The sequence below is a fragment of the Strongylocentrotus purpuratus genome, unplaced genomic scaffold (genome assembly GCF_000002235.5).
Source record: "Strongylocentrotus purpuratus isolate Spur 01 unplaced genomic scaffold, Spur_5.0 spur5_scaffold_11, whole genome shotgun sequence".
NCBI lineage: Eukaryota > Metazoa > Echinodermata > Echinoidea > Camarodonta > Strongylocentrotidae > Strongylocentrotus > Strongylocentrotus purpuratus.
Genome location: NW_022145596.1, coordinates 24,280,128 through 24,303,320, shown reverse-complemented (window position 1 = coordinate 24,303,320; position 23,193 = coordinate 24,280,128). Strand labels below are relative to the sequence as shown.

Genomic DNA, 23,193 nt, shown 5'->3' with positions numbered 1-23,193 from the left:
GAGTGGAGGATAATCGGCGGACAGGAAGAGGGAGACCGATAGCTGGAGGGGGACAAGTAGCTAAGCCAACACCCCCTGTAAATGACCAGGAAAGGACGGGCGTAGCGAGTGGTCTGCATGGTGATTTAAACACCAATTGGTAGCTCACACCCTCCAGTGACAGAAGTGGTGTGAAAACGATCAGATAAAATAAGAAATGAGGGGAATAAAATGAAAGGTGGCTTAAGGAAGCGAGACGAGTTATAAAGGGGAGTGTAAAGTAACGCATTATTTCCCCTCTCATTTGCCTTCTCACTTCTTCCCCCCCCCCTCTCTCTCTCTCTCTCTCTCTCTTTCTCTCTCTCTCTCTCTCTCTCTCTCTCCCATCTTTGACCAATTATTTCGAGATACGATCAGTGTTTGCTTTCACTTGTTGCTTCATGTCATAGAGGGATTAACACGTTTATGATTGATATGATTTTATCAGACATATGTAGGCCTATAGGTTCCTTTTTTTCTTTACAGTATCAAAGTAGGGTTTGTGTATAATAGGTTTAATTTTTTTCCGGTCATTTCAACAACCAATTTATACAAACGAGGTAACGTTATAACTTAGCTTGAAGTACTACTTTAAGTGGAAGTTGTAATTAATTGTTGCAGGATTGATTGACGTTCCATCAATATGAGATACTAAAATCAAATGGTGCAAGTACATAATGAGGTGTTGTGGTCTAGTGGATAAGTCATCGGACTGTAGATCACAAGGTATGGGGTTCAAAACCCACCCCGACACTAACGTCCTTTGGTAAGCGTACTTCCACATTTGCCACTATCCACCCATGTGTAAATGGGTACATGATCATGCTTGAGCGCTATCGGTGGCTCGGCTGTAACCAGATTTATAATGTCTTAGCTAAATGAGCGCTATACAAGCGCTATATCAGTGGCCGTTATTATCTTAATACAACATTGCAATTAAGCCATGTTATTAGGGACTTTTAGATTTGCGTGGACTGATACGTGTGACGTCCATTCAAGGCAGTGCATTAAAACGTTGTCGTTGTGCAAATCTAAAAGTCCCTATTATTGTTAAAAAGTAGAAAGGAATCAAGAAAATTAAACATTGATATACATGTATCAAAGATAATAAACACCATTTGGGAAATTCTGAATTTTACTTACCGACTGGTAGAAAATGGATTCTCCTGGGGTCTGGTGAGTTTCTAAACGGTTCATGGTGTGATGAAACAGGTGTGTGATGGGGTGAGAGACGCGCCGGTGAAAGGGGTAACGATCCCTGCCGGAGGTGCGCTTCTTGGTATGCCTCTAGAAAAGACCGAGTGGCGCTAGAGTGGTGGTGGTGGTGGTGAGGGTGGTGTCCCGATGTAGGGTGTGGTCCTGGGAGTGGTAGCGGTGACTTGAAGAGCGATGGAAGAGATGTGGTGAGTGGTGGAAGACGCGGGTGACAGGGATGCGTTGCCGCAGCCACATGGTCACGGACACAGAGCGGACATGGGGGTGAGAGGGGGTCGGTGTGGGGTCTGAAGATAGTGGCCGATTTGGTATCTGGTGATGTCCTGGAATGATGATGAATCGAAACTGGTGTCCGAGGATGATCAGTACCGTTGGTTGGAGTTAGAGGTGGGGTGCGGTTCAGGATCAAAGAATCGACGTAAAATGACCGAGACATCTTAATGAGGCAAGACAAATCCGACAAGTTCAAATCAAGTCTCATCCACTCAGAAATAAATACAATTTCTAGACCAGGTTCTTTACAAATCTTATGAATCACAACGTCTCCCTGTGATGAAGTATATTGCACTTGGTAGACACAAAACGCTTGTTTGTAGAATGAATTATAACATCTTAACAAACTTTAGAGATAATTTGATGATGTTCTCTTTCCTTCTTACAAATTCGATGATTGATCACGAGAAAATAAAGCTGTACCGAGTTGGTTTGACCCATAAAGAAAATATTGCACTTGGTGTTCCCCCGGACTAAAGTTGATGAATCGATGCCCAAAAGGCTGTTAAGAAGTTGGGAGGTGTGGATCCAGCGAATAATGCGAGCCGAACTCCTCTAAGTCGCTATAAAGCAGACACTACCCTTGCACCATTGGGAGTAAGCAACGTACATCGGTCCTTTATAGTCGGGTGAGCTCGATTTCGTTCCCTGCTCGCCCAGCTCTCGTATTGGTCACAAGTCTGAAGACCGAGCGGTTTGTCCGCGAATCAACACCCTTGTTCTGCCCTCCCAACTACCACGTTTGCCGCTAAATATACCCCCTATTCCCTTGCCATTTTCTAATACCATTACACCTAACCCCCAATTTCCAGCGAGCCTGTGTATTCCCCACTTTTTCTTACTTTTCCCCACTTTTTCCTCCCCTCAACTCCCTCTCTCCTTTTCTCTCCCTCTCTGTTTCTTTTGAGTTCAGTAGTCACGTGACATGAACTCGTGGATTTGTTTGGTTTAGCCGACCCGGTAGTGTGATGTCATAGTGGTTATCAGCGGTGATTGGCCCAGTCGAGACCAGCGCGTGGCAGCCACGCGAACGACACCGCTTACCCCCTTCGAAACTCTCGTGCTCCGTAGACTTTGTATCACACTTCCAACGCTCGCCGAACCCCGTCCCTTTTCGGTATGAGCTATGATGCATGGTCATGGCATTGCTGGTGGTGGTGGTAGTGGTAGTCAAGGTGGTAGATGGTGTACGTGTGACCATAGACGTAATGGTGTGACCCTCCTCTGCTCCCGAAAGCCACACCCCTTTTTTCGTTTAGCCCGTCACATCGGTCCTCAGTGACGCGGATCAGCTTGGCTGACAATTTTACGGCGATCGTTAGATGAAGATAACTGAGGATCCGAGGAGGGGTGCGCTGAGAGGCACTGGAACTGGTCGAGGGGTGCACGGTTTAACCTGTTGCATTGCCATTGACTCCTCGCATATGGGGCTTTAATGGCACCTCCCTGCATGTAGCAAGTACTACTAGTATGTGGTAGGAAGGTTAAATCGTGTATTATAAGTGGCAAAAGAAACTAGTTGTTATAGTCATTAACGTATACCTCGAAGATCATAACGAAATTATGATTGTTTGGAAATGTACAAGTCATTCACCTAAAAAAATGACTGACTGATTTAAATACACATGCATATTAATGATATATTCACGCAAAAATCATCCACAATAATTGGCAAGTTCACGAGAAAAATTTGTGAAAAGGATTTATCACACGGTTTCGTATGTTATTAATCAAATTTTTAGCATGGACATGTGATCATCATTTAGAAAGCAGCTTGTTGGAAACATCAAAGCGAAAAAAAGAAAAAGAAGAAGGAAACAAATGAAGAAAAAGACAAAATAGAGAACTTGAAGAACAACAGCCAAAACAATGTGAAAATAACTTTAAGAAGAATGACAATTACAAGCAAAACTGATTTGAAGAAGGAGTGTGTTTAATAAAATTTGGAGTGGACTTTAAAAGATTATTATTATTTTTATTATTATTATTAAAGAAGAAGCATAGGAAGAAGAAGAAGAAGAAAGGAACTTAAAGAAAAACAACAATTACATGAAGACGAAGTTGAAAATAAGAATAAAGAAAAGAGGAATTAGTAAAAAGAAGAAGAAGCAAAAGAGGGAAAGAACTTTAAGAACAACAACAATAACAAGAAGAAGAGGTTGAAGAAGAAGAGTAAAAGAGGAAAGAAAGGAGAGACGAAGGAGGAAAAAGAGGTGAAAAGGAGAGGTACTATAGAGAAAGTGAAAAAAATGAGAGAAAGAGAGAGTGGTATAGAGAAAATGAGGGAGTCACTTCGACCGAGAGAGAGAGAGAGGGAGAGAGAGAGAGAGAGAGAAAGAGAAGAGAGAGATATATAGAGAGGGAAGGAGAGGTAGAGGGAGGAGGAGAGGGAGAATGAGAGCGAGGGGGTCGCGTGCGAGAGAGATAATAAGGATGGAGTCAAAGGAGGGACACCGTATACAACATCATGAATATTTGATAAATATAGACATTATACAGACACATTCACCCAGCTTCATTATGACATGCCTCGATGATAACACGTGAATGGAAATGAATGTTCGGTCGCGATAATGTTGAAATGTTAAAGAGAAAGTTCAGTTCTGGGAAGATGTGAAAAATAATTTGTGAGCGTTATCATTGTTGATATGCAAGTGTTCAAGAACATCAGATAAAAAATGTTCCCTGAAAAGCATGGCTCATCAAAATGCTTTCATTTTCTAAATATGGGCATGTATAACAACATACAAATCGGGACGGATTTTTATGCCACATTTTTCGTGTAGCCCCATATACATCTTTCTGTGTACAGTGATTGTAACTTTACCATAACTGGGCCAAATTTCTTATCATTTTGATGATTCCAGAACCATACAGTACACACCAATACTTATATTCTAGATGATCAACATTTTCTGATCGATTCCACACCGTTTCTTTCACAATGCAATCGCATGACCAGAACTCGACTTTATCTTTAAAGGAATGATCGTTATGTCTTTAATAGTGTTGAGATTGTCCGATAAAAGGATATGTGATTTAACATACAAGTGATCAGGGGGATCCTATACGATACATTATTCAACTTTCTTTCTTTTTTCTCGTTTCCCGACTCTCTTCGTTCCTGTCCTATCATGTTGTACAGTATTCTGGGTTCGTGTGGTACAAAATACAATTTCTTCAATTATTGTATTTGATATTTACTTCATATTTATTTCCCGCCATTTATGTTTACCAAATCCTTTTTTATCAGGAAAGTTGTATTGGCAAAACCTTACTGTTGTTTTGCTAACAGCTGTGCTCAATTTAGTTATGTCATCATTAATATATAGATATATTATGTTTATGCCATTCAAATGTATTTATGTATGAAATTGCATCTTGTTACTTGATGTATTTTTACAAATGTTTTATACAAAGAGAGAATTTGAATAACTTAAGCGAATTGAATTGAAACAGTACGCGCTAAGAATTAGTAATTAACATTAGAAACGAACAAATGTTACGTTGTTGAATGATTCAAAAGGAATATAATGCGGAGTCTTGAATGTATTGAGATACGGAATATAAAAAGGCGTAAAGATAGCCAAATGATCTCTATAATTTTATATCGTTATTATAAACTTCTTGAAATAATTTCGCCAAGACAGAATCTATTTTAATCTGAAGAAAAGGAAGAGATCGAACCATTTGCACTAAATATTAGGTTTATTGAATAAATTAAAAACTAATTTTCTTCAAATCGAAGAATAGAAATCATTACATTTTTCTCCACCAGATTTGGTTTGACAGTTCGTCATGTGAAATCTTGCTAGCGTTGAATGGGAGCGCAAAAGAGAACTTCCGCTTGTGAACTTTGCTTCACTCGCTTTAATATTTAGAGATAAAATACAATTATTGATTGGTCATCATGAAATCAAAATACGAGATCTATTGAGGGCGAATTTCACACTCATTCGAGCAATTCAGGTTACAATTATTAAACCACCATGTCAGACTTTCGATTGATGTTTTTAAAAAAAATCTTGATTTCTGTTTCGAGTCTTTGCATCAATAGCAGGAGCGAAAACCGCACGAAGCGTGCAACCCCATGTCAAGAGTTGGAAAGGAGGCCCCCTACAAAGCCCAGCGACACCGCTGGTTGGCAGCGCCTCGCCCCAGAGACCAGGCGGTGCGTAGCGGCCGCTGCCCGTTCAGGTTCGCTGGGACTCCGCGGCAAGTGGTTTTCAACAAGTGACAAACCACAGTGTTACTAATAGACACGAAAGACACGCCCTTTTCTTTTCTTCCTTTTCTTCCTTTCCTTCACAATATCTACAAGTATTAGAGGGAGAGAGAGTGAGAGAGAGAGAGAAAGAGAAAGAGAAGGGGCACGAGGCAACTCAGACGGAAATTATGAGTACTTTTATTCTCGTCTTTAAAATGCGCTAATGATTTTGTTAAGCCCCAAAAAGCAATAAGTCAAATTTGATTTGATTTGAATTAATGAAATAGCAACATAGTGGCATGCACTCTAAATCTATTACAAAAGCATTTCTATAGTACAGTGGCGAGAAAGAGTTCAAAAATAGGTGTATATATTACTCCTTTTCCCTTTGTTTTTGTATTATTTACTTTAATACGAAATAGATTTTATGTGGGATAGGGGTGGGCTAGGCCTAATCATGATTTACCGAGAGAGAGAGAGAGACAGAGAGAGACAGACAGACAGACAGTGACAGAGACAGACTTAGAGAGAAGGATAGACAGAGAGAGAGAGGGAGGAGAAGGGAATATGACGTTAAACTTTTTTCTTTTTTTAAAGAACAAGAAATTGCAAACCAAACTTCCATAGCTCATGATAATAAACAGACCGGGCTCTCTTCTATTATTTTTTTTTCTGGGGGGGGGGGGGGGGGGGGGCTAGGTCAGATTCTTTTGCTACACTGGTACATATTATCTGCAGGGCCCCACAAAAAAAAAAGAACTTTGATTGAATGAACGGTAAAATAATGAACTTTATGTTTTATCTAAACGTACATGTACATGTACATGTACGTCCTGAGAGAGAGAGAGAGAGAGAGAAAGAAAGAGAGAGATAGAGAGAGAGAGAGAGCAATGAATTTAGTGCGTATACATAAAGGGGTCCTGTACATCGAAAATGTAAATGAAATTTAAGAATTACAGAAAATATGACGTTGTGATCAGACATGATGGCATAAAATTGGTCCGAGAGAATCCCGCTTAAATGCCACAACTTTACATTAGAGACGGCAAAGAGACACATATGAATTCCTTTGGTAAGGACTTACCGAGTCCCCTCGGATAGGACATAAACACATAGACCCCTTAGTTGCTTGATTACAAACTTAGTATCATCACAAACCTTATCATACTTGCTTCATAAGCAATCTGGCGAAATAAACCTAATACATCACTATCTTAAAAACATATATTTTAAGAAGTTTTGGGTTAGACCAATTCATTCACGTAGGGCCTACTCTTTTGGTGTCCTTGCTGTCTAGCGACCAATTCTTCGCACACGTACACGTATGGTATCCGCGATCGCTCAAACCAGTTTTTAAGCAAGACTGAACTATTCCCGGTAACTTGAATTTTACCCTCAAACTATTACATGGGCGTGGCATTTTTCGTTTATTTACGTGAATGGCTTAAACCATGACTGCAATTTCGACCAATCAGATGGCTGGATTTCTTAAGTGAGGTATATAATGGGTTATGATAATCATTTGAAATACCTTTTTTCTCCTATATTTTCGTTCTCTTTTTCATATGTTTTTTTGTTATTGCTGCAGCTATATTGGTGATGTTTTTAAAATGTTTATTTTTTTCTGTTTCTGTCAGAAACGTTTTTTCATCGATGAAACCAAAACTCCATCTTTGGGCATTTTTTTTGTCTTCATCGAACTTGGTTACTATTTTACTCATTTTTAAGTAATGGTGATAGTAATTGGACAATATTACTAGAGTTGGGTAAAGGAAATCCCCAAAGATGGTTTGAAACATAATTGCCATTGTGCATGGTGGGCAAATTTGACCCAAAATATTTAAAGTTTTGGAAACGCCCCCCTCTTAAAAAAATGAAATGGAAGCTCTCATTACCAATCATGTGAAAGAATATGTTTTGACAAATACGTGATGATACAAATTTTGCCGGGAAACCGCCTATTAATTGATATATTTTGTAAATATCACATCGATCCGGCATAGATAGATTTCGCGAATGCACGTCAACATTGAACATTTGGGCATATATTTCTGGGTTATTTTTGCGAATTTAGGTTGAAGTATTGCCAACTAAACCTCTAAAGGCAATATTCAAACAATATTGAAAGGATATATTGCACCCAAAACCGTTGAACCGCAATTTTACCTCTACCGGTCTTTACCTTTAAAAAGAATGTAGCATACATATTATAATGACGTAACTAAAGACAAAACCAAAGAAAGGAATACGTGGTACATTCAAGCCCGTACCTACGTGAATTGCGGTAATTATTAGGTTTTAGTTTGCTTTTAACGACTTTTGATTCGAGATGAAAGATGGTTAAATAGTTCTATACATCCAACTCAAAAGTCAGCGGTTTTGTCATTCAGCAGCATTTGCGAAGCAAGCTTGGCTGGCATGCTTGGCGAATCTTCCGTCAGCAAAACAGCGCACACAGCTTGTACTTGCGTGGCTTTTAAATGGCATAATGTAATTGTAATACAATTCTTGACAAGTTATACAGACGCAATCAAAGCTATATTTGTTTATTGACCGTCGTAGTTGTGTTTGATTAAAATCTTTCCCCCTTTCTTCGTTTTTTCTCTTTTACCTACTATCCACCAGAATGGAGTTCGTCCGCCCTTTCTACCCTTATTCCCAATTTCTCTTCCTGTCCCTCTCTCTTTCACTCATTCGTGCTCTTTCTACGATAGCTGTTCACAAAGTACGCTCACCCACCCAAACAATCCCCTTATCCCCTCTCAATCTCTCTTCCCCCATTCTCACAGAGAGAGAGGGAGAGAGAGAAAGGGGGAGTGGGTGAGAAAGGGACGAAATCACAGGACAAACTGAAAGCAAATGTGCTTTTGTTCAATTGTGGAAACTTTTTCTGGTTTTCCGAATTGATTCGGGGTCGGCGGAAAGAAGGACAGACGCACGCAAGCCATACCGCTCGGGGCTCCACACAAATGGTAGGACTTTTTACAGGCGACTTTACCCCAGTTTTACCAGCCTCAGTCTAAATAAACCCCTCTAACCATGGATGGAAGTGAAAGGTGAAAGAGGAATGGAGGGGGGGGGGGGGAGGGGTGGTAGAGAGAGGGAGAGAGAGAAAGAGAGAGAGAGAGAGGGGGAGGGTGGCAGAGAGAGAGAGAGAGAGAACACACATAGGAATAAAAGTTAAGTATTTAGAGCGCCGATTGTAATAAAAATTATCATGAATCAATTATTTGACCGTTCCCCTTCCAGCTTTTCCTTCCCTCCACCACCCCCTCCCCCACCCCCTCCCCCACCCCCTCTCTCCCTCTCTCTCCACCCCTCTCTCTCTCCCTCCCCCATATCTTGAGTATCTATATACCCATATAATATCTATCTATCTATCCACCATCCATCCATCTGTCTCACAGTTTTGTTTGTTTGTTTGTTTGCTCTTTTAAAACCTTAGTTTCTCTGTTTTCTCTGCCATTGTAATAATTTTACCGCAGCCTTAACATTATGATCGTTTCCATGTCAAATACAGAACAAAATGGCAAATAAAAACATGAACGGAATGGAGTAAAAGTCCCTTAGTTCCTCTACGAGCCTCTTCGATTCCGTTAGTCAAGCCCCCTCCCCCTAACCTTTTAAAAATATATAGGGGGCTCTCTCTCTCTCTCTCTCTCTCTCTCTCTCTCTCTCTCTCTCTCTCTCTCTCTCTCTCTCTCTCTCTCTCTCTCTCTCTCTCTCTTTCTCCCTCCCCCACTTTCCCCTCTCTCTCTCCTCCACTTTATCTAGCTCTTTCTCTCTCTCTTTCTCTCTCTCTCTCTCCCGCCCCTTACTTTGTGGTGGAAAAGCTGAAAAGAGAGCCTGCTATTGACCCATTGTGTGTCGTCTTTCGGGTGCCCTATTCTTCCAGTGGGTCTAATGCGTTTTAAATTGTCCGTAAATTGGGCTGGCGCGCGACCAAGATAAACGGGCGGCTATGCAAACGGGGACATGTTCAGCAGGAAAGGATCCAAGATGTTCGAGCCGAGTCACGTGACTTTAACAAACCGGTCAATGCGAGCACCTGTCCGAAGGAGAGAAACAAAAATCTGCGATCTCCCCCACCCCTCACCCCCTTTCTCTCTCTCTCATTCTCTCTTTCTCTCTCTCATTCTCTCTCTTTCTCTCTCTCTCTACCTTTTATTTTTGTAACAAAAATTCTTACGAGTTTTAGACTGGAAGGGTTTTAGAGAAAGATAGAAAGAGAGAGGATGCGAGAGGAAAAATGTGTGTGAGAGAGAGAGAGAGAGAGAGAGAAAGAGATCCAAATCGATGGTGACATTCAAACTTTAGTCGGGTTGAATTACTCCTGCTCTGTTCAATGACCTACTTATTTTTTCTATGACTGTTGCAACTTTGCGGTATTTTTCTTTGCAAACAATGTTTCTACATCGAGTTGATTCACACTTGACACAGGAAATCAGGAAGCGAAACGGTATACCTTTGTAAAGAAATAGAAAAAAGGGCCAGTTTATTTTCTTTGTAAAGAAAAGCTTTTTGAGAGAAGAATGCCCATTGTGTGATAGCATAACAGAGAAATGTAATTGTCCACATGCTTACTTGAATAGCCTACTCTAGACTCGTTGTTAATATTGTCTTTGTATGTCTTTGTCATAATGTATCCTTTATTGCTGAAGTATCAATGAAGTGATGTACCAACAATGTTCATTTTAAGTGCTTTGGTATCATTTCTATTTTTAGAAACAGATTTATACTACGGATTTTCTTTTTTTTCCCACGTGCTTTATAATACCCCGGTGGCTCAGTCACATCGCCAAACCAACTCCGAACCGACTTCAAACCCAACCACTCTCGGCCCTTTGGATGTATAATAATAATAATAATACTCAGTTTTTATATAGCGCTTATTAAAATCACTATAAGCGCTTCCAAACTTGGAGATTGTTACCCCGGCTTTAGCTGTGCTGCCATTACCGCGTTCTAGCGTTTCAAAGAATTAATTCCTGCCAGGTACCCATTTACATCACCTGGGTTGAGTGTGACAAATGTAGATCAATGTCTTGCCAAAGGACATTAGTAAAATGTTGTCCGGTCTATAGACAATTTACCTCGCTATTCATAAAGACCGCTATCCATAACGCGGAAATAAATGAATAGCGGTCTTCTTTTTTTAATAAATAGCAGTCCTTATGAATAGCGAACAGACCCCTACGAGTGAGCTTTTCATTAAAGGATAATTCATAATTGTCATATAATTCCTAGCTTTCAGTAAAATATAAAGCAGTGTATTTCTTATTCACCCAACAGGTGAGATACGGTGATGTGGTCTCATAGATAATTATCCGGAATGTAAACCACAAGGTACGGGGTTCGAATCCCTGTCGCAGTACTAACTTCATTTTGCATGACGTTAATCTACATTTCCAACATTCAACCCAGGTGTTGTAAGTGGGTACATGGTAGGAGCTATTGATTGAAAGCACTGGAACGGTTCATTACGGTTGACGGAGATAATGCCGTGGTTATAACATTACAGATCCTTCAGCATTTTCAGAAATGCATAGAGATGTTATATCGTCATCATGCTAATGTGGTGTGCGCTTAACAAGAGAGTGGTGAAGTGTGACGTCATCAGTGAGCATCAAAAATAATATCCGAATGTCGAAAACCATTCTGAGGAACCGGAGCACTATAACACTGAGTTCGTATAGGACATATATTTATTCAGATGATCATATCTCAGCCAAAAATTACCTTTATTCAATTGGTTTTCGACATTCGAACATTAATTTGTTATGCTCTTTTGGAAAATGAAGACAAAATTGAGAAATTCTAAAAATAGATTTTTATGATGTCACAGCTTCTGTACTCTAGAGAGGCATATTATTATTATCAAATGCACACAATACCGGGGGGGGGGGGCATTTCATGAAACAATTAGTCGGCGGTTTTCACCGACTAATATCATGTTCACCGACAATTTAGTCAGCGCTGACTAAATTTGACCAATCACAGTCCTGGAAAATAGTCGGTGACAAAAGATTTGTCGGTGAACATGATATTAGTCGATGAAAACCACCGACTAATTGTTTCATGAAACACTCCCCTGATGTCCTATACTCAGGGTTCACGAGCCCAGATATTTCACAATGATCACGAATTGCTTAACGGGTGTCGTTGATAGGGTTTATATTGTGGTTACGACAATGTTGACGATGGGTGCGCTCGAGCAATTAAAAAAAAAATTATCGCTAAGACTTTCAAGACAAAAACGAGAGGGCAACTTTGATGTCCTTTTGCATGATCTGTTAATTGAAATGTGCCAAGATATCAGTAACTTGTTTCCTAATCTGATAATGCTTCTATAGGCAATACGACCATGGTATTGTATTTTTACTTGAATATGCCTGGATTATATTTGGCCTACGATTAGTCTACGGAGCCCCCGTATCCTGCCCGTATCCCCTTTTTCCGTGCGACCTCTGTGCGGAGGCAGGAGGCGACCGTGAGATTTTCGTACGGATTCACGGGCTCCGCAGCCTTTACGATTTTGTTTCGCGAGAAGTTAAACAAATTTGAAAAAAATCGTAAGCCCGTAGCCCATATACATGTCGTAGGTGGCATTGCACAATCCCCGCACGGGCATCGCCCGGAGGCCTCGCACTGATTGTGCAGCAAACGTACGATTTTTCGGTGAACATGGGGGCAACAAAAAATCGTACAGAGATTGTAGACTCGTTGGGCATTCGCACGGCAATTGGACAGCTATCGCAAGGTTGCTGCTCGCTGCCCGTGCAGTATCCGTGATATTGAGCAGTCATCTTTGCACGGAAGCTGCACGGGCTCCGTACGATTTCCGTGCGGAGGCTGCGGAGACAATGAACGGGGATACCCTCAACATTGTTATGACGTATCTGGAACTGGAAATATAGGCTTAGTAGTGCTGATACACCGGGGAGGGGGCAAGGGGCGTGTGCCGCCTCCCCTTCGAATAGCAAAAACGGGAAAGAATACAATAGAAAAGGGGATAGGGAAGGTGAACTGAAGAAGATGACTGGACCTCGATCCCATACTCTTTCCCCTCTTGATGGGAGTATTCTTAGTAAGACTGTTTGCCCCTATCTTAAAGGCCGGCTGTACTAGTTCAGCCAGAAGGGATTAGACCACACAGCGAGGTCACTGACAGGTGGCTATCTCATTAACTCAGCTCTCAATTAACATAAGAAAAAGAGGATCATGGGGGGACCAACAGGCACCGATTGGGGAAGTTTTCTATAAAGAGGGAGCAAGTAGCTGCAAGTAGGACAGTGTGGCTTTAAAACTAGTGTCCCTCAATGGCTGGACACACGCTGCGCCAATGAGTAGGCTTTTAATAACAAAAATACATAATGGAGATGAATACAGTTATGTCCACTACCTCCACCCGTATATCATACTCCTCGACAAGGAGAATATTTGTTGATTTTATTACGACGGCCAAATTAATGAACGAGCCCCCGATTGATGAGCAGCTGACCAGCGGACAGACACCAACAAACACCGGAGAACCTCGGGCGAAGGAACCGTTCACCGACCACCTCGTATCACTCATCAAATCCTTTATTCGTTGTGATGAAACAGATGATGGTGTCCATTTCGCTAAACCCCGACGTGGGAAGAAGGGGGAACGGTTTTAGGAGGGGTATACGGTATACCAGGTTCGGAGATGGGGGCTGTTAGACCATGTGATCCACAGTCCGGTGATGTATCCGCTAGGCAACGAAACCTCTTGTCATTATGTTATAATACCGTCCAACTGTGGATAGAATGGATTGGCGTCATCAAGCTCATTACAAATCGAGGCTCCATATCTTTTTGGTTAAACCAGCAATGATTTTTGAAATAATCTTGGCGTACCGGTGGTATAATGCGGATCCAGCCATTGAGGGGGGCATCGGGGTCGTGGGGCGGGGGAAGGGCGGGGCGACATGCTTTGTCATGGGGATGAAAGAAGAGGGAACAGAGAGGGTGTGGAAAGGGGTCAATGTCTTCATTTTACACACGTTGATTTTCCCCTTCCCAACTTCTCTCACTTTCTTTCGGATCATTTTCCTGTTTGTTTCATAACTCGATTTCGGGGTACGTGTCACCCTGACGCTAAGCCACATAATATTCAAAGGAAATTTCTATAACCACTTTATTCATCTATAAAATAATAATTGGGGTAGGATTTAATAGGCTTTATCATCGGGAAATAACGTGCTATCTCCCTAATAATGTTGATAAAAACAACGTAAAAAGAACTGTTTAAATTCTGGAAATCCATCCCGAAAATAACGCATGAGGTTCAAACTTAGTATTACGATTATTCTTTAAATCTAAATTGCTTATTGAGTATGGTCATCAATTTTGTTTGTACCATATCAACAGAGAAAAGCTCAGAAGTTGCGATAGTTGAAAGAACGTCAGTTTTCCATTTTTTTCGTTTTGTTCCCTTGCTTATCGTAACTTTGGTGTGTTGAAATTTAGACGATCTGAACATGAAGTAATTTATTTTCTAGCTCCTCTGTTTGCTCAACATTCTGTCCAAACTTTAGCTAAGTCATCATTGAATGCTCTACCTCTACCCCTTTGTCTTTCGTTCTTTAATTCAAATTCAAATGGTTCGTCTTTCTTTTTACCCTCTGTTTTTGTTAAACCAAGCTAAATTTAAAACTATAACAAAAGAGAAAATAGAGGAAAGGAGAGCGAACCGAGGTACAGCTTTTTAGAAGAAAAGACGGCGTCCTGAAACAGCAAGAAAGGAAAACAAGTAGCGCCGGAGATAAGTGAGATGGTATTAGAAGCTAAATTGCATTAAATGCTTATCCCAACCAACCCCCAATCACTTAACAGTTGACTTAAGATGTTTGCACAGCACCCGTGCTCGAGCGGCTGACAGATCTGGACTATTACGGCGAGATCATCTCGTTTGGTGATCGTTTAAAGCCCACAAAATTCACCGGATTCTCCCCAGACATCATTATTATTTCAACTCAAATCTTGCTTGTTCGGGGGTTCAAGAACTAAAGGCGTCCACCCGGAAAAACAACCAGTGCGGTCTTGTCTTTTTTTTAGAGCCCCATCTTTTTTTTTTTGTGCTTAAAGTCCTTTTATTCTTCTGTTCTTTAACATACATCGATTTAAACTTTTCCACTTTTCCTTTATTTTCACTTGGTTTTTCTGCAAAGCACAATGTATAAGTGTTACTCTTAAAATGAAACGATTTGCAGCAATATTTAGTAACCGTTTCGTTGAAAGAGTTGTATATTTTCACTGGCCATAACAAATCTAGTATGAAATGTGACTGATTTGAAAAGACACACGGGCCTAGCAATGATTCCTTAAATGGAAACGTTTCATCCGCAATCCAAATTTTACTTTTTTAACAAAAGAATTAGATAGAAATAAATAAATAAATAAAGAGAGATGGTATAACATACAGTCAAATTGTTGTACAATCATGCAAGCCGTGGTCGTCTAGTGGTTAGGACATTGCGTTGTGGCCGCAATAACCCAGGTTCGAATCCTGGTCACGGCATTTTTATTCTATTTTTTCATTTTCCTTTAGAGACAGAGAAAAGGAGATAGAGAGGGGAAGCGAGAGGGAGAGACAGAGAGAGAGAGAGAGAGACAGAGAGACAAAGAAGGGGTTGGGGATAAAAGTGAATATAACGCGTAGTGACCATTCCTTTAATACTGTACTTCTATTCTTTTAAAACCGCTACGAGACGACTCAACTCACCGGGGCATTTTGCTTTTGAATATATCTTATTTTAAGGCTACAAATGGCTCTCCATAATTTTTAAGTGACACTCAGAGTTAAGCTCGACGTAGGATCTATGTGAAACACTCCCCATGTCTACCAACTGGCTCAAATGGTTGCTAAATGAATATAAAGACTTTAACAAAAATTACTGCAAAGGTAGTTTCAACACCCTACCATACAACAAAATCATGGTCAGATTAAGTAATATTTCGCTGTAATGTTTGCATTTTTCAAAATATGATGTAGAACCCCGCCCCCCCCCCACTAAGTGTTATTTAGGGTACGCATATGCTTGTTCCCTCTTTTTGAAAGCACCCCCTATCTGAGGACTGCCAACATTTCCGAACCCCCCTTTCGCGGGCTTTTCCTGCCTTGGAGACCCCCCCCCCCTAAATCATGAAAATTGCTCAATGTATCCCCCTAAATTCGGAATAATTTCTCAGGAGTCCAAAGAGATGAGATAAAACAAGAAAAAAAAACACCCTTTTTAAAGAAATCTCCGGGGGAAAAGTTAATACACCCCTTTTTATACGATTCTCGGGTCGGACTTTGTCGCACGAAAAGTACCCCTTTACCGGACATGTTGGTAACACGCATGCGGTCCATCCGTTCTCGGAGTGGAGGCCGGGTGTAGAATACGATTTAAATTGCCCTGGGTTGATTTTTCGAATGTGTTTACAATCGTTTGTTGTTGTTTTTCAAAGCCCTCCCCCTCCCATTATGTAAAGAGACTGGCACATAATGACACTTAGCAGACTATACAATAATGTCAATTAAAATACATACGATTAGGGGTATTATTTGCGTTGTTATAAAAATCGGATGAAAAATACTATAAGTTGTTTACCAATTCGAGCTTTTAAACTTATCAATCATGTACATTTTTTAAAAAAGAAATACAAATAAAATCAACCATTTTCGGCGAGTGCTTGGAGCTACAATACTAAAAAAGTCACTGTCTAAATTCGTTGGCAACAACACTTAAACAGAAAGTTTCTATGAACATTAAATAATTTTTATTTAAAGAAATGTTTCATTGTCGGTACTCAATTAAATAGTTGATCAATTATAGACCATTTTCGGCTCTATTACACGAAAGTGCGATGGACCATAAAACTGTTTTCTTATTGTGAAATTTTGGAGTGTTTACCTTACCCAATTACCCACTTTTTCTCCGAGGTGTAGAGCGAGAAAGGGAGAGAGAGAGAGAGAGAGAGAGAGAGGTGTGTGTGTGTGTGTGTGTGTGTGTGTGTGGGTGTGTGTGTGGGGTGTATGTGTATCGTACAACAAAATTCCACGGATTTATGAATCACATGAACAAATATCGCGTCTCATTTCTACGTTTTTATACCCCCCTCCACACATAAAAATGATATGGGTTAAACAAAAAAAGGGAGATTTAGAACGGAAAAAGAAAGAAAGAAAGAGCGAATGAGAGAGAGAGAGAGAGAGAGAGAGAGAGAGAGAGAGAGAGAGAGAGAGAAAGAGAGAGAGAGAGAAAAAACGAGAGGGAGAGAAGGAGAGAGACACTCTCAAAAGATATTTAAACACATAATGTTCAAAATAATCAAAATTTGCATAATGAACTTCAAATAATCGTTTTTTTCTTTTTTTTTCTTTTTTTTTAATTAAAACAAGAAATTGATTCTGAATTCTGTCCGGCTGGACGGATAACCCCGACCTATGTCGTCCTCATCAAGCCTTCAAAGCTAATCGAATGAAGTTATTATCAATATGCTAACATATCATGCTTGCATTACAGAAAAACAATTTTTTGTTCACAAACCTATAACATGCCCTTGGCGAACGTTGTATATCAGTGAAACTTAAATCATAATGTCTCCTCGTGTAGATCAAACGTTTATATCTTATCCAATTTGATCGGGATAAAATAATACATTTGCTTTACCTGTACAGAGGGCGATAAACGCGTTAACACCCTTTGTAAGGAGCCCTTGGTTAAATACACTTTGAAAATAGTCAAAGACTGGAACGCCGCTCAGGTTCGTATCATAAAGTATTTCGTCTCATTCAAGTCGTTCGGGGTCGTAAATCCGTTCACAATAATATATTTGGATCATATTTTAACCTCTTCGTCGCCCGTTTTATGAGCTCGGGACATAAATATTGACGAGCAATGGGCAAGAGTGCACGTCAGGTCACTAAACGTTTTAGTAATGGAGCACTAAGTGATGTGATGTCTTTCTAGAAGTCGTAAAACTCTAGATGACTTGATTTGCGGCTCGTTTGGCTCTTGGACTTGGGTATTATATCCACTTTATAATATTTGGGTTAACAGTCATTGCCAAGTCTGGAGAAGAAAGAAGAAGGGGGATTTGGAAAAATGAATATAATGTACATGTACATTGTAAGTCTAAATAGGTGATACATCAGTACAAAGATGAAGTTATATTTGAAGGGAAAAAATGATAAGGTATCTGTCATACACACTATGAGAGAGAGAGAGAGAGAGAGAGAGAGAGAGAGAGAGAGAGAGAGAGAGAGAGACACACACACACACACACACACACACACACACACACACACACACACACACACACACACACACACATCAATATGAAATGAAATAGATAAACAGACTGAAGGATATTTGGATGGTAGATAAATAGATGATAAATTGATTGGTTGATTGATTTGTAGCATATTGTAGACAGATTGCATGAAACTATAGTTATTGCATTGTAATGCATTGCATTTATTTAATCACGCTAAACCCTGCTCTCACTGAGTCAGGTGTTTTTCAGCAAGATTGTGAACAGAAGTTCAAAATAATGGTATACATTAAGATGGAGAGAGAGAGAGAGAGAAGAGAGAGAGAGAGAGAGGGAGAGAGAGAGAGAGAGAGAGAGAGAATTAAGGAAAAAGATTAGTGGTGCATTTTTTTTTTACAGAGTTCTGGCAAGCAAGAAATGTAGAAAGAGACAGAAAGTAACGCAAATTAGAGAAAAACAAATGTTAGAATAAAAGTGGAAATTGGGGTAGATGGAGGAAAATAAACAGACAAAGAAGGGGAAGAGTATGATGACAGCGAAAGTACAGACTTAAAAAAAAATACTTTGTAATTAGAGCTAAGGTTTACTAAAGATGTACAATAACATTGATGAATTATCAACCTCCATGATCAACGGATTATTGCTGAGAAATTGATTGTGTGTAAACACAATAAAAAGATCCCATGTCAATAAGAAAGAAGTACTACTTATGATGACAGCGAAAGTACAGACTTGTTTTTAATGTACTTTGTAATTGGAGATACGGATTAATAAAGATTAAATTGCACATGCATGTACACTATCATTGATGAAATGTCCATCTCAATGATAAACGGATTATTGTCTGTAAACACAATTAAAGGATCCCATGTCAATAAGAAAGAAGAACTTCTTAGGACTACTTACGGGCCTTCTAGTAAAACCGAAGACACAGTATCCTACGTCTGAATGACAAAATGGACAATGATCATTAGCCCATCTGTGCTTCTTCGTTCACGACTGTCCGAATTCAAGAATCAGACATCAGTTCGGACACTGCGTTTGTTTCCAAATGACTGCATCTGGCCATCTTCGGCCCCTTAATCCTTCTCAAAATCCCCCTAATAGATCTTGTCGTTATCTTCTTCCATTATTTAAACAAAGATTGGGGGATAGCCCAAAGATTACATCTTAAATTCCAAATTGTTTAAAATGCTAAGTTGCAGCACGCGCAGATGATAGAACGATTCAATTAAGTTGTTTAAGTAGTTAATGAGTCGACGCCCGTAAATAAAGCTCGGCCTCTTTCGTTTTTGTCTTCTTATCTATTATTACTTGTCTGTTGTTGATGTGAGGTTTATGCTTCATTACACACGATTATGATAATCCGTATCTTACTGATGACTTGAGGCTTCTGAAGATGTCAGGTCGAGAAAATCATATCAATAACTTTATTTTATTTAGAGTTTCACACCTTCATGCTTCAAATCCCTTGGGGTTTGGTATACGCGTCCTATTTTTTCTGAACCATGACAACACTGATTTTTAGATCTACGAATGATTACTCTACGTCATAATATATAGAACACGAATAGGCCTATATACCATCTGGGCGTTTTCAAGAGATATGTTGTACGCCGCTTGCTAAAACTTAATACAAGACTGTCACTGTTATTGCTTTCGCGGAGTTTCCTCCAGTTTGCTGTTGTTACACTGAAATAACAACCGGTAACAATTTCTTCGAGATGTAATCGTGATTTTGTTAAGATTTCACTTCGGGGCAGCAGGACAACGGCGATTAGAATCAACGATTGTGGTGAGAATGAATGGGATCGAAATCCGATATAATTACAATCCTTTAAAGAAAAATGTAAAGCAGCCGACAGGGGATAGTTTGTTGGCAGTATCGTTTTGCAGGCACACGCCTTCGAGCGACCGATACCTTTTATTCGCATCAAAGAAAACTTAAAGAGGATTTAGTGGAAGATGGGGATATATTTAATTATGTAATTATCTTGCACAGAGATCCGATTAGATACCTTAATGGGAGGATTTGTCTTGTAATGGAGGAATATATTAACGGGGGTGATTGAGACGGTTGGGGGCGATGGGAATCTCAATTCGGTTAATCATTTTTTGGACCGCGGGAAATTAGGGTTCGCGAGCCACCGAGATTAAGAACGCGTGGTGTTCTGGCATGGATCCTCCTAGACCACAACATATTTTCTTGTTTCAGTAAAAAATAAACAAGACAAAATTACGTTCTTTTCACCAGCCAAGATGGTCACCATTTTATTGCATTTAATGTTGAAAAGGGCAAAATATATAATGAAAACCCTCTTTAATTTGTCGGAAACGAGACTAAAAATAATTTACCAATACCATTGTTCCGATTAGCCTGAGGCAAATGTGTATGTGAATGGCCTAGTCGAAATTGGAAGCCAATCTAATTATGTTGTTTTATTTAGCTGTAATTTGTTTCTAAATGACTTGATTGTTGAATATACATGTGTTTTCCTAATGTACTTCTAAGACTGTTAATACTCATAATACTAGCAGTAGAAACATTAATGAAAGTTGCTTATTACATAGAGACGCACTAGTCGACCCAGGGACCGAAAATAAGAAGAAAATAGAAAAGGGGACCACGACACCGAAATTCTCTGTCAGCCTTGTAAACATTATTGCTGATGCCTTAGACCTTCCGTATAGGTTTAACAAGGACCGAATATTGCGGTCTCGTGGGCCTGCAGACTCTCAAGATCGAGAATTTTGAGAGCTTAAGAAAAATGAAGAAAATTAACTTTATAAATAAGAAGTAACAAAATGCAAACTCAAGCTGAACGACCATGAACAGAAAAATAAATTCCTAAAGCATTGAAAAATATCAATTTGAATTAGCCTTGAAACCCAATGGCATTTAAAATCAAATAATAAAAATAATAATAATAAGTTTTTAATATATAGCGCTTATTAGAATCACTAAGCGCTTCCAAACTTGGATATTGTTATCCCGGCTTTAGCTGTGCTGCCATTGCGGCGCTCTAGCATTTCAAATGAGTTCATATTATTTTAAAGTGTTTTAATGGACAAAAATCGAGCAAAAAGAGATAGTCATGTTAATATATGGGCATTAAAACATGCAAAAATTACCATTTCATTAGGGTTAATCCCTCCAAAGCTGATTTTATGATGTTCAATCATCATAAAAGGACACTTTTTAAATTTATCTTAAAAAAAAGAAAAGAATATTCGTTAAAACGAAAAGAAAACAGTGGCAGGGTTTGGGAAGTGGCCTGCCTCTAATACGGAAAAATAATGTATGAAAATAGTCACACCAGCGCTGCAAATGTAGACGTGCTCCTACATTATATACTGTTCACCGCAAAATGGCAGACGTTTAATCTAGCGCATAATATGAACGCAATCAGCACGTATTAGGATACTATTATAGGTAACAAAACACAGTTGACCTGTTTTTAAGATTCACCGCAAAATGAACAGCGCCCAGGACTAAGGGAACGGTATGAGATTTTGAAGTGAAAATGGGGTTGTCGGAGCTGTGCGTTAAGTTTTCTTAAAGTTTTGAAAGAAAGAATGCAACGTTTTTGTCGAAAAGTTTGGAGAAATGGATATTTGTTGTTTAATATGTTTAAAATGATGCTATCTTTCTGTATTTCTATTTTTTCTGAGTGAGCAAGATTGGGTAGGCGAAATAGTAAATTTATTTCTACCTGATTGGCGCGGGGGGGGGGGTGCCATTCATGCAGCTTCATATCTTAGCACTTTTTTGTTATAGTGAAATGAAACCAGCCAAAAAAAAAACAGTTTCTGTTTGACGTGAATAAACTTTGCTAAAGACTGCTTTTTTCAGTTCAGCATTTTTAATATGAAGAGTTATTTGTATACAGAAAGGGGTACTGAATACTGTAACTTTAAACTGTTTTGTTGCAGATTCCCGAGTGTACTCTTCGGCAAATTGAGGGATTTAAAACTCGTTTGCATCCCGTTTTGCCATATATTATTTGTGTTACGCAGCGGTTTGTATGGTTTTGGGGGAAACATGATGGTGTGTAGGTCTGATTAAATTGGAACGAGGGAAAGGAAGGGGGTGGGAGGGTTTAAGTGTTTGGAGGAAATAGTCCGTGACGATAAATTGGATGGTTTGGGGGCACTGTTTCAATCGGGTCGACACACCTTCGTGCGTTTGTCACCAATATTCTCAATTTCATGCAAACGTTCCTTTAAGCCCATACAAACGTTCCTTTAAGCCATACACGGCTGTGGTAAACGTCACATTATATCCATTCTTCTGATGTACCGTATTATTGTGCACCCAGAGGCGTATGCAGGATTTTTTCAAGGGGAGGGTTTTCAAATCGGGCCCAAAATTTCGCAACGACTCAGCCAGCCGCTGAATAAGCGGGGGGTAGGGGGGGGGGGGGGGGGGGGGGGGTAAGCGTACACTTTTTTTTTTTTTTTAGAGTCCCAAAAAATCGCAACGACTCAGCCAGGGGGGGGGGGGTAAGAGGACACTTCCTTTTTTTTTTTTTGGTCTCAAAATTTGACAATTTTGACATTTTGTCCAGTTGGGGGGGGGGGGGGGTAAGGTCACCTTTTTAAGGTCAGCTATTGGCATTTTTTTTGTTTTTTGTTTTTGTTTTTTGTGGTAATTTAAAAAAAAAAAAAAAAAAAAAAATCTCAAAAGGGAGGGTTTTCCAAAATAACATACATAAAACATACACATAAAAAAACTCGAGGGGGGGGGGGGTAACCCCAAAACCACCCCCCTGCGTACGCGCCTGTGTGCACCATGTACACAGTGTTTTTTAATAGAGGGCGTGATGGGTAACGGGCAGGTTGCAAGGTCTTACAGAACATCGAGACTAAAAAGGCGTACACGATTATTTGTCAGGGGCACACATTTGGACCTATCTGAAGCAAAAGCAATTATTTGTTAGCAAGGTTTTTAGATTTATCTGGGCCGGTATTTAATTCGATACATTGTTTCTTTGCTAAGCTAAGAAATTGACTTAAGGCGTGTCCAAGCAATATCTAAGACATTAACTTGGTCAGGCGACATCTAAGAGATGTGAATACTAACTTCAGCCATTCCAAAAAAAAATAAGTATAGGCCTACTACTAAGTACAATGGTGATTTAAGTAGTATATACGTTGATCCACTTGTTAAATCAGAATAAAAATGTAATGAAGTG

General features: G+C 39.7%; 1 protein-coding gene and 1 non-coding gene across 2 annotated transcripts in view; one reads left to right on the top strand and one right to left on the bottom strand.

Moving 5' to 3' along the window:
* The window catches only part of LOC579267 (GS homeobox 1), a 10,472-nt gene extending 8,041 nt beyond the window's left edge, over positions 1–2,431 (bottom strand). The window contains exon 1 of the mRNA XM_779393.5: positions 1,162–2,431. Coding sequence (XP_784486.3) covers positions 1,162–1,714 — 553 coding nt within the window. The 5' untranslated portion in view covers positions 1,715–2,431. The remainder of the gene's footprint in view (positions 1–1,161) is intronic.
* A 12,754-nt stretch (positions 2,432–15,185) lies between these two features.
* Positions 15,186–15,257, top strand: TRNAH-GUG. Its single transcript has one exon. It is a non-coding gene; the product is annotated as a tRNA-His (tRNA).
* Positions 15,258–23,193: the final 7,936 nt, after the last annotated feature.